We start from the raw sequence: 12,588 nt of genomic DNA on the forward strand, positions 1-12,588 counted from the left end.
CAGGGACCAGAGCTTCAGTGTGATGGGAAGGGATACTGTCTTACAGGAAAGGATACGTGCTTTTTACAAAGCCATAACCAGAAACCTTTATTTTCCCCCAATCTGAGATTTTCAACTCAGCACACACACAAAAATCAAGCATTCCCTCCTAACTACAGGTGAGATCCTACAAACAATTGCACATGTGAGTAGCTTCACTCACAACTAGCCCCACTAAGTTCAGCGGAAGGTTTTGGAATATTCTTGTACTGTCAGATTGCACAAATCTTCACATTGATAACTGTATTTCTTTAACAAAGGTGACCTAGGAATGCTGCTTGAATGGTAAACAGCAAAGGACGCGTCCCTCACAGCTCAGCACTGCAGTAAAGAGACAGACAGGAGCAATTAAAAAGAAAGTGGCTAGACAAACTGCTTCCTAAAAACATGTGTCTTGGGGAATAATGGCATGAAGTGCTAAGAAGAATAAAACCTAAGGCCAGTGCAAACAAACAAGATACCGGACTGGAAGAAGACTTGCTGTGTGCAGTCAAAACATCTGCCTTGATGATTTTAGTTATAGTTAGCAGCAAGTATTTATAGGCTGCCTAAATAAAACAGGACTTTAGGCTACCCAGTAGCAACGTGGGAGAGTAACCCAGCTGAGGTCTGAACCCAGCAGTTAGTCTGATGGTGTGCAATAGAATGTTTATAGTTTTTACTTGATTCTTATTAGTGTTGGGGAAAGCTCAGGCAAACCCCAACCCACTCCAGTGTTCAAAAGTCCTCTTTCCCCCACCAGCTGCCTGCATTCAGTTCTGTGATGGGGTATCCACCCCACAGAAGGCATGAGGGGGTTAAGGGGCTTAGATGAGCCAATTAACCGCCTAGGCTGCACCTGGAAGAGCAACCAGGGGGCAATGAGCACTAATCAGAGATGAAGCTCAGCTGGAAAGGAACAGGAGGGGCTTGGATAAAGCCCAGTAGCTGGGAGTAGAAGGGGGCTGTAGTTGCACTCAGGGTGAGAGAAGGCCGCATAGGAAGTAACCCAAGGATACATCAGTAAGGTTCAGGACTGTGCAGACTGTGACTGCTTGTTGTAGGGTTTCTGGGTTGGAACCCCATGTAGAGGGCAGGCCTGGGTTCCCTTATCAGCCACTGGGCAGTAGTGCCGTTAAGAGGCAGTGAGCAGAAAGACTGCCTAGGACAGTGGGTCTCAAGAGACTTTGATACCCTGGAAGGGGAGAACTACAATGAGCTGGCTGGCAGGCCAAGCCACGAAGCAGGAGCAGCTGAGGAGTGAGACTGCAAGAGCTAAGCTGGAGTAAACTACTGAAGTAAGGGGTGTTGGACTGGCAGAGGTAATCCCAGATGTGGCCAGAAGGAGGCACTCCAGTGGGGAACAGAGCACCCTGTGATAAGTTATTACAAAAGTCCTAATATTCCTGTTGTCATGTGGATGTTTGTTATTGCTGAATAAATATCATATGTATATTTTGCCTTCCTATTTAATCTATAAAAACAACAACTAGGAGTCTTTGTGGCACCTTAGAGACTAACAAGGTGCCACAAGGAGTCTTCGTTGTTTTTGCTGATACAGATTAACACGGCTACCACCCTGAAACCTATTTAATCTATCTTTGTCTGTCTGTCTAGGTCCTTTTAATGGCACCCAGCACTGCATAGCATCTAAGCATCATTCCCAGTGTGCCTTACACATTTATATAGAAAGGAGTCATTTTACCCACCACTAAAATATTAGCTGGCTCTCACCAGCTTTCTAGCTATTGATCAGTATGTGAACAACATCAGCCCGTGTTTGCCAAATCTCTGTCAGCATACGCTGAAGCTTCTGAATGCAGTTACCCCCAGCCCAAGGCTCACTTCAACTGGCTTCAGGATCTGATGCAAATGTTTTGAACAGCTCTAGTCAAGAGAAGACTTTGGTTTCATGTCTCATCTGAAAAGCAGCTCCCGCAAGACACTGCGCACTCATAAAAGGCTGAGGCATTGATTCAATACTAACTCGGAGAAAATAGTCACCTGCTGAAAACACCATATCAATTTGGGTTTCCCTTGGATGTCTGCCATCTAAATACTGACCCTACTTAGTGTGTAAGATCATAGTCCTTTCACCTTGGCTTACCACGCATTTTCCCAGAGGTCAGCTATGTCTATCTATTGTAGGGAACTCCTAGGACTCCTTAGTCCAAGGCTAACACCTGAGCTACCAAACCATCCAGTATATGCCATATAAGCACCATGAAAAAGAATTATAGCTCAGGAGTTTAGAATAAAACCTTAAATCCTCCTTAAATGTGCTTTTTGAAATGATGAACCTAAAACAAACTAAATGAGCTCATTGTAAATCTAATCATAAAAATGCACACAAAATTTAGGAAAGTAATTTTGTCCAAATAGTTGGACTGCATATAAAAATTCCTCATGGTCAAATATAAATGACATCCTGTCTTGACAGATGTCTGTAATAACCCTGGGCAGGGAGCCCCTCCACAGCTAAATAAAACAAAACAAAAGAAAAGAAATAGGAGGGGAAGGAATGGGAGAGTTGAACTATAGAGCTTTGTCATTTACCACAGGCTTATTACTTCCATAACATACATAGGACTTCCCCAGATCAAAACCAAAATTTTCACAATGTCCTCAGCTCAGATAAGAGTAGAGCAGGGATCGGCAACCTTTCAGCAGTGATGTGCCGAGTCTTCATTAATTCACTCTAATTTAAGGTTTTGCGTGCCAGTAATACATTTTAATGTTTTTAGAGGGTCTCTTTCTGTAAGTCTATAATATATAACTAAACTATTGTTGTATGTAAAGTAAATAAGGTTTTTAAAATATTTAAGAAGCTTCATTTAAAATTAAATTAAAATGCAGGGCCCCCCGGACCAGTGGCCAGGACCCGGGCAGTGTGAGTGCCACTGAAAAGCACCTTACGTGCCACCTTTGGCACACGTGCCATAGATTGCCTACCCCTGGAGTAGAGCTTCACCATTAAGGTAGGTGCCTACATTTTTATGCACCTTCATTGCTTCTCATGTGTTGCTTCATGGTCTTATCAGTGGGGAGCAAAAAACAACAAAACCCAAGTGTACTACTGTCCCCAGGGACATTTCTATTCTATTTTATTCAGGGTCAATACAGTGCTAATCACTGTAGTATATGACAGCCTTCCATTAGTGCATTAAGCTATGTGATTAACATCTGTCATGTAATGTAGTACTGCACTATGTTAAAACTAGAGAACCAGCGGAGTCTACACAGACCAATTAATGCACAACATGTTAGTGCAGTTTAGAAATCATACCCCCATAGTGCACACAACCCTACTCTGTAGACAAGCCCTGAGACAGATCTGAGTTATTGCTTATGTTCTGCACCAATGGTCATCAGCTTTAAGGATCTGGGAATTCCACTAACCCCTCTTGATTTCAGGTCATGTAAGTCCTCCTACTCTAAGTTTGTTTCTTCCGCCTTTAAGATTTTAGTTAAGATGAACCAAAAAAAGGTAAGACAAAACTCCTCCAACACTGTAGAGTTTAGCATGGTTTTAACCCCAAATCAAAACACCCTCCCCACCCCGAAATTTCTTAGGAGGAAGGACTAAATGTTTGCACAGACTTGTCCCAGGTTTACAAACCTCCACGAACTTTTAGGTGACCTGGGGCAAGTTTTGAATTCACACAGCACTAGCTAGGGCCCCACAGGAATAGGGGTAAAGCAATGGAGCCTACAATGTAATATAGGCTGAGATTTTTTTAGAATTTGGATGCCCAATTCCCATTACAACTAATGGGATTTGGGCATCCAAATCCCCTGGAGCAGCTTTAAGAATCTCAATCATAGTGTCTAATGTTATTTGAAGAGTCATGCATTGGTGTAGGTGCAACTTGGGTTAATGCTGCTAATACCCAGCTGTCTATGTCTCCATCTCTCCATTCTCCCAACTATGTTCCTTGAGCAAATTTATAATGAATGGTGAAAAATTCAACCTTGGAGAAACTTTCCTTCACTTTGATAGGTTCTGGCAGGAGAGAGATTGGGAGAGGGGATGAGAGGATTGTCCAGTGGGTAGGGCACTAGCCTGGAACTCATGAACCCAAAATCAAGTCCCTGTTCTACCACAGACTTCCTGTGTGACCTTGGACAAGTCACTTAGTCAGCCTGTGCCTCCATTCTCTATCTGTAAAATGGGGATATTAGCATTGCCCTGCCTCATGGGGATTTTGAGGATAAATATGTTAAAGATTCTGAGGCGCTCCATTACTAGGATAATGGAGATTATATACCTACACAAGGTAGATGCACACAATTGCCTGAGGACTCTAAATTTTGATGAGGAGAAGTTTCATCAGGCTGAGACAAGGTGCAGTGTAAATGTGGCAGCTCTTATCCAGGGTCTGATTTAAGAAGATCAGGTGTCAGTTATGGTCAGGGTTGGTGTTTTTAGTTTTAATCTGAGATATGATATATTGGCTGATTGCAATCTTTCCTACTGCATTCCCACCTGGTAACTGAAAGGCGTTCTCTTGTGAAACTGCAGTTGGATTACTCTCTTGTGCAACATTTGGTGCTAACTTAGAAATAGAGCTGGTCAGGAATTTTTCAAACTATTTTTTCCCTGAAAATTGCTGATTTCTCAAAAACGAAACCATTTGCAAAACAAGGTCACTACTGACAAATTTCCCAACTAGAAAAACGTTTGGAAAAAAAGTTTCAAAATTGTCAAATATCTCATTTTGACATTTTCAAACTGGAAACTTTTGGGGTTTTGAGTCAAAATGACTTTCTTTTTCAAAATTTTAATAAATTAAGATAAAAAAAGGATTTAAAAAAATCAAAATTGAAACCAAAAGTTTTGATTGCCCCAAACCCAAAATATTTTCATTTCAAAAAAATGTTCAAGAGTTACAACTTTTCCTCTGAATTCAGGATAGGAAAAAATTTTTTTGACATCTCAAAAATTTTAATGGGATTGGAAAACCATTTCCCACCCAGCTCTACTTAAAAGCAAATCCGTACAAACGTAACCAATGCCCACTGAGACGTATTTATTGTATCTTAAGAAAGATGTCATTTTGGACAAAATTACAGCCTACCATCGCCAGAGGTTTGGTTTAGTTTAGTTTAGGGAGGCATGAAGACCTCTCCTTTAAAAAAGGTTGTTTACCCACTGCTGTGGTTCAATATTAACTACTTATGCGATTCTTCTCTTCACATTTTTATCTTCAGAATATTTCAGTATTTTATGGTTTTAATGTTCTTGTTTGTGAGGTGCAGGGAATGGCACCATAAAAATAAAATTTACTCTGATTATTATATTATAGTTGTAGAAATAATGTGATTTACTGATGGTTTTATTTCCCACTGGTATGAAAAATATACGTAAGATATGGTATTGTGTAAAGAAATATGCCTGCAGCAGAATATTGAATAACCTCTACTCTTCCATTTTCAGGTAGCAACTAAGTATTGACTGTTGTATGAATTTTTACCATTTTTTAAAAGTGGTAACACACAGTATTTGCTATACATGCCTGTCTGAATAAATCTTGTGTCATGTCTTGTCAGTAACTTAAGAATGGCCTAAATTAACAAAAGCAAGTAAATTCAGTATTAACACTGCCACTTAACTTACCCATTAGGCTTAGGTATTGCAGAAGTTACACCACATAAAATCACATGCACCATTCCACATTGATGAAAAATGAATTGAAACTGCAGGGATCGATCTTACAGCTGTTTTGTTCATTTGTGCTACATTTTCAATCTTTTTCTCTAAATCATTACCTTGATTGCACCAGATAATTTGTGACTTGCACCATAATTTTATTTGTCATTTTAATCTTCTACAGCATCCACATACTGTGAGGGCTCTAAAATATTCTCAGTGGGGAAAAAAATGCTGAGAGGAATCAAGCAATAGATGGACAGACAGGTGAAAACACCCAAAAGATGAAAACCACCATTTGTTGTTGTTTATAATTTTTCCAGAGCGTATTTTTTAATGAAATATTGGGGAAGCACTGAAATGTATTGCAACTATTCTAAAACCTTTGCACACTGTAGATTTAAAGGATATGGGAAGTATTGCCAGCTACAGGTATTCAACAATCATAAGGCCCAAACCCTCAAAAAAAAAAATCAAGAGATTTGTTTAAATAAAATTTGGGGTTCTTTTATTTGCCTTCTAGTGTTTGATCCTTTAGGAGTCTCATTTTCAGCTTCTCTCTTCAACCTCAAAGGCTAGAATTTTTTTAAAAAATAATGAAGTATGAGATTCTGATGTACTGCATTCACACAACTCCAGCAGCTCAGGCTTTAAGAAAAGCATCGAACATTGCAAGACTCATGGTAAAAATCATGCAAGTTGGCAACATGGAAGGGCCCAAAGCATGCTAGGTGCTTTACAGACCAATAGAAAAAAACAACAACATCCTGTGCCCTGAAGAGCTTGTGAACTAAAGGCCAATGCCTGCTCCCACAAACACTTACTACCAAAGTACTTCCATCAGATTACCAGCCATATAGTACTTACTACATGAATAAACTATATATAGGATCTGTCCCTGAGTATAGAAATAATGGGAGGGATTTTCAAGAATGCTCAGCACTGGCTTAACCCGGCTTCCAGGGCATGTCTACATTCCAAATTACAAGTTCTTCTGAAAATCCCATCCAACATTACTAATTAAAACAACAGAAATAGGGAAATAGAAAGGAGGGGCAAGGATTACCACAAAAGATCATGTGGTTTCCTTTGGTTAGTTAGGCATCATCCTCATGGTTCTGTATCTTTTTTTCTCCCCTGTATTTATAACTTACAGGCTGGATCATACCCCCTAGACCCTGCATGGAGAAAGCCCACTGCATACAGATTTCCCCCTACCCTGTTGTGGGGAGGGCGTCTGGACACCCAGAATTGTCAGAAAGAGGCATGGGAAACTTTAAACAATGTCCCTGGCCTCCTATTGATTCCCTGGGATCCGAGCAGATCCTTGGAGATCCACGTGGTCTGGGGGCGAGCCTGAAGCCTGTTTTGTGGGGAGTAATCAACCCCCTCTGCACCTGATGGAATGAATGCGGAGAAATATCAGTGGGAAAAAGGCTCACTGAGAAATCTTCCCTTTTATCATCCTCCTGGGTTTTCCTGCTGGGGGGGTGATGAACATTGCCAATGATAGTATTTGGAGGGTGTGGGGAAGGACTGGAGTAGAGGTAAGGGTAATGAAAAGAGGTTGGTGATATGGTGGGAGGAAAGGAAGAGATAGGATTCGTGGGAGAAAAATAAGCGGAAGGGAGGAGAGATGAGGAAAAGAAAGGTGTTGCTAAAGATAAGAAGGGAGCAGAGCATAGGGACCAGTGGATAGTGAGATAAGGCAGCAGAGAGGACATTTTAGCCTGGATTGGGCCCACAATCTGTGTAGTATTTATTTAAACCACACCCACCAACCCTATAACTACATCTGGCAAATATTTTAGCTGTCCGTTGACAGTTTTTTGAATTCAATAACCAAATACAAAAGCAAAAAAATTAAATGTTATAATCACAGCTGGAAAAAGCAAAAAAGGAGGTTGAGAATGCCAATGGCTTGGAGCTATGGCAAAGCCTCTAGCAGCCTCTCCAGTGTCTATGAGCCATGGAAGTTGATCTTGCATATTGTACATACCGTATATTACAAAAAAATCATTTGACTCCAAACCTAGGCTGCATGATTTTAGGCAAGGCTGCCTTGGGTAAATTCTTCCCCTGGAAACCTAGGAGGTATTTTGATTAGTTATTCAGGGGATGGAAACTAACCCACAATAACCGGCACCAAGTTAAGGACGCCATGTGGAATTGTGTTATCCATCCTTTTATCGAAGTGCAAGAGTTTAAAATGGGGGTATTCACAGTATTGGGTGGGGACACAGCGGTCAGAACTATCCTGAAATGCAAAAATAAGGGGCCTGTCGAGCATAGCAGGCCCAAAGTTTCAGCCTGGCTTTGGTTTATTTTGCGTCACTACTGTTTGTTCATTTCATAGAGGGCCTTTCACAAACCTCAGATTACAAACAATGGACCACCTTCTACCCTCATTTACCCAGTGTAAAGCCAAAGTAATGCAGTAGACTTCCGTGAAGTTGCTCTGGATAATGAAACTATTTATCCAGAGATAATTGCTCATAGAAAAAAAACCAACATTCGCAACAAATATTATTTACAACCCTTTATTCAGAGACTCACCAGGTTTTAAAGCCAGAAGGGACCATTAATCATCTAGACTGACCTGTATAACACGGGCCATTGAATTTCACCCAGTTTTCCCTGCTCCGGGCAACTGCTGCTCTGCGGTGGCCTGCTTGGCTCAGGGGGATTTACATCAATGTAACCAAGTGCCGAATTGGGCCCCGAGTACATATGTTACAGGGATAACTTCACTTTCCCTGACAGCAAAATCCCAGCTTCAGGCTGAGATGTAGGGATCCTATTCTGCACCCACTGAAATCAGTTAAAAGTTTCCATTGACTAATGGTACACATTAGCAGCACTAGCAACACAACACAACTGTATAGGGCCAAGAAACAAAAAAGAAATCCATTGAAAGCAGCCGAAAGGGAACTTTAGATGGGAAGATAATTAAACATATTGGCAATTGGTATAAGCTATCCTGCCCTTAACCGCTCTGAGTCCATATTAACTGACACACTTATTCTTTTGAAAAGTGTTTTGGGATCATTAGTGGATATGACCTTGTTTTTACATCTCATCCTAAAGAAGTCATCTGCAGCAGTGCAATACAGATCTCTGTGACTAACTGATTTTTTGGTTCATTGGAAGTTCCAAAAATATATATATCGGGGGGGAAAATTGGTTTGGGACGAATTGAATTGAAATTTTTTTGAAATTTCAGGTGAACTTAGAAGTCAGAAAAATATTAGTTTCCAGTCAAATGAAAATCTCAAAACAAAAAAGTCATTTCTAAAAATGTAACACTTTGCCTTCACAGGATTTCCACACACACACACACACACACACACACACCATTTTTGCCACAAACAATTTGGCAAAACTGACACAAAATCACAAAATTTGTGTTTCCAGATCTGCATTTTTCTCCAAAAAATTTCACCCAGCTCTCGTGCAATGTCCTGTTGGGATATTGATTTGACTCTTATTCAGAGGAAAGAATGACACCTTTTTAATTGCCAGCACCACTATCTGCAGCATCTTGGAGATATTCCATCCAAGATGCTAGTCCAGCTGGCCACATCCAGTTCATAGCTTGAGAGATCTAACACAGTCTTTGTTGGATGTGGCTCAGCTACAGGGCATTCAGGAGGATTCATAAAGAGGCTATTAAAAATACACAAGTTAATTCTAAACAATATCCAGGGAGGCAAAATCCTTGTGTTTGTTTTTTGTTTATTTGGGTTTTTTAGGTCTGGCAAAACAACAAAAGAGGGAGTGGTGGAAGGAAACCGTGTTTTTAGACCTATTTCAGAGAACAGTCCCTAACGCTCCAAGGACATTTATCTGCCAGTCTCTTAGCCTTTGCAAGTCACTAACAAGAAGTAAATCAAGACAGCCTTTCCTCAGTCTTGGCTTCTCCACATGAACTAATCAAGTGAAACTCGCAATATGCATCAGAACACTCCTGCACTTTTTGTGCATCATGCCATTCCTGTCTCTCGAGTGCACTATAGCTAATAAGTAAAATCAGCAATGACCCATCCGATGCTTTGTAGAAATCACAGGTAGTCTATTTAATTTTTACTAAGAAAATTACTCCTTTTTAGCAACAGATGTGGCACTTCATAACTCAGTACTACAGCTTTAGGATCCAGTCCTACACCCAGTGATGATAAAGGCAAAATTCCTCTTCACTGTCATGACTAAAAGACCAAGTTCTTAGTCACTAGCAGGCTGAAGAGCCCCCATCTAAATCTGAAAAGCAACCTTTGGTAAAGGGACTTGATACACTAGTCTCCTAAATTTGAAACCAGCAAGACAACACATCTGGTTGATACGCTGCAGTGCTTGCAGGAGCATTTCTGTTCTCTCTGTGCTAAGGGACATTGTTTTGGAACACAGGAGGCCTGATTCTGCTCTCACAATAACCAGTTAGATGCTGTCTAATTCCATTGATTTGAGTGGAATTACTCACTCCCAATTTAAACTGGTATGCGTGAGAGAAAAATCTATGTGGATTTTTTTTCATATCTAGCTGTAAGCTGTTTTAACTCAATAATTGGCAAAGTCAGAAATTAAAACTTTAGCGAGAACTTCCATTTGCAAAATAAGGACCTTGTGTTAACTACTTACACCTCATAACTTTATGTTCCCGGTGTAATAATTAGAGCGGTTTTTAACAAAGTTTTTTCAACAACAAAAAGGGGGGGGGGCTTTAAAAAATAGCTGACACCAGTTCCCAGAGTATCTTGAGGCTCCTAGATGATCTGTCATCCAAGTACAGATATTGCCCAACTCTACTTAGCTAGTGCCATCTGATACGATTAAAGCATAATAAAAACAAACAGTAATAATGATGGCATAGCACTCACCTTCAGGTCCACACATTTCTGGATTACTAATGCAAGAGTTTTGGGAGTTTCCAAAGATGAGAAAGGTAACTCTTTTTTGTTCAGTGAGGTAAATTCCTTTGTTGACCATTCCCTCTACAATATCTAAGGAAGGAAAATTAAAATGTAGTCCTTTAACATTCTTGTGTGCAGACAGCTTCTTGGGACATTACTCAAATGACTCAAGCATTTGTAATATGTTTATCTTTCTATCCCCCTTTTACAGGATAAAATAAATGAAAGATACAGCTTACAGTCTTATCATTTATAGTCTATAAAAATGATATCTATCTGCCCTCCCCAATTCCCTGTTCAACTAAATCATCTGTATAGCTGAACCAGCAGGGCCAGAAATTACTACTTGAAAATAGTCTGAGTGAAGTTTACATATTCCAGAGTTCTGAATACAAGCAGCACTTCATAGGTATTTTTGGCTTATTGTTCAGAAGTAGAGCTAATCAGGAAATTCCACCCTCCCTAGGAAAATTTTTGACACAAAACTTATTTTTTTCCTCCCACAAACATTTCTGTTTTAGAAAATGGCTTTTTGACCATTTTTGATCAAAAAGGATATATTAAAGGAAGATATTAGACCTACTCTAGCCAAAAGGCAGAAATGCACGTATGTTCTTTTGAGACACCCAGGGCCACGACTTTTTATTAGCATCCAAAAAGGCTCTGTTTCAATTTAACATGTGTAACTCCTTGTGATTTCTTAGGGCTTGTCTTCTTCACTGCTTTATAAAAAAAACAAAAACAAAAACAAAAAAAAAACCCTGTTTTTTACCTCAGGTTAACTAATGAAGGTGAGCTATCCTGAGGTAAAAATCACAGCACTTTAGGTTTATCATGAGGTAAACTTGCCACAGATAATCACAGGCCTGGGTATAGGACGGACTTTGGCAAATTTACCTTGCAGTAGAACTGAAGTGCTTGGTCTTCACTGTGTTTTTACCTCAGGATACTCATGCATGTTAGTTACCCAGAGGTAAAACACACAGGTTTTTTAACACTGAAGATAAGTTCTTAGTAACACTTCATTCTCCAGGACACAAAATACCACATGATTTTTCTTTATTTGCAGTTTAGGAAGGCAGAATGTAATTGGCTGATTTGGAATTTGTCCTGGACACTACTGTTGTTAACACCACTTTTGCAAACAGTGCCATGGATCTATAATAGTGAGAATTCAGGATCTTTGTTTTAGGGCTTCTCCAAAATACTGCATTCTGAAAAAGGTACTTTCAGAATTAGGGTCGTCCAATGGACAGGCAGTGGGAAGAGTCATATGGTGTTGTTCCAGCTGGGAGATACAGAAGCCTTAGCCAGGGCTATGGTTGGTATCTGCAATCACCAGGATGTAATGGCAGAGATAAGGAAAGATTGTGTATGGCCCTAGCACAGATGCATGGTAAAGGACCAGGGCATAAGAAGCCTTTTCTATATGTGCCCTTTGTTCTTGGGTCCAACTCAATAACAGTCCATGTACAAGTAGAATGCAGAGACTTGACCCTTTGGCACCCCCGAATCACCCCAAAGATGTAGAGGCAGGGCTATGGCCCCATTTCCCTCTACATTTATCCAGAGAGATGGCTAGGTATGCTATAGGGAATGGGCTTTATCACCCTAAAGATGGTGCAACATATGCATTCCCCCTGCGACTGGAGGATATTGTGTCTCTTGAGCCTAATCGTAAAGCTGTTCATCTTCAGTTGGAACCACGACGGGGGACAGCCAGCAGCCAAGTACCTGTTCCCCACTCCGGGGCAAAGAGGACAGGCTGGTATAGGGAGGTATAAAGGACACCTTCAGTGAATCTGGCCCAAATCATTTCTTGATTCACCCAAAATCTACTGTCCATAAAACATACAGTCTCCAGATATCTTCTCTTCCTTAGGGGCATAGAAAAAAAAAATCTAGATCACCCTCTAAACTCCAGCTACCACTTGACTCCTTTAAATCCTTCTAAGGCTTTAGCATTACGAAGTGAAGCGAATTCTCTATGAGCGGCGTAACCTCTGAATTAAC

The 12,588-nt window shown here is 40.4% G+C and overlaps 1 protein-coding gene across 5 annotated transcripts in view; it reads right to left on the minus strand.

Annotated features, from left to right (window-relative positions):
- ADGRD1 (adhesion G protein-coupled receptor D1) overlaps positions 1 to 12,588 on the minus strand; it is a 259,870-nt gene that overhangs the window by 225,652 nt on the left and 21,630 nt on the right. For 4 of the 5 annotated variants that reach the window (XM_065568582.1, XM_065568584.1, XM_065568583.1 and 1 more), the window contains one exon: positions 10,543 to 10,665. The exons of the other annotated variant lie outside the window; for it this stretch is intronic. In XM_065568582.1, coding sequence (XP_065424654.1) covers positions 10,543 to 10,665 — 123 coding nt within the window. The remainder of the gene's footprint in view (positions 1 to 10,542; positions 10,666 to 12,588) is intronic. 5 annotated transcript variants of the gene reach the window in all.

Source organism: Chrysemys picta, chromosome 15, assembly GCF_011386835.1.
Source record: "Chrysemys picta bellii isolate R12L10 chromosome 15, ASM1138683v2, whole genome shotgun sequence".
NCBI lineage: Eukaryota > Metazoa > Chordata > Testudines > Emydidae > Chrysemys > Chrysemys picta.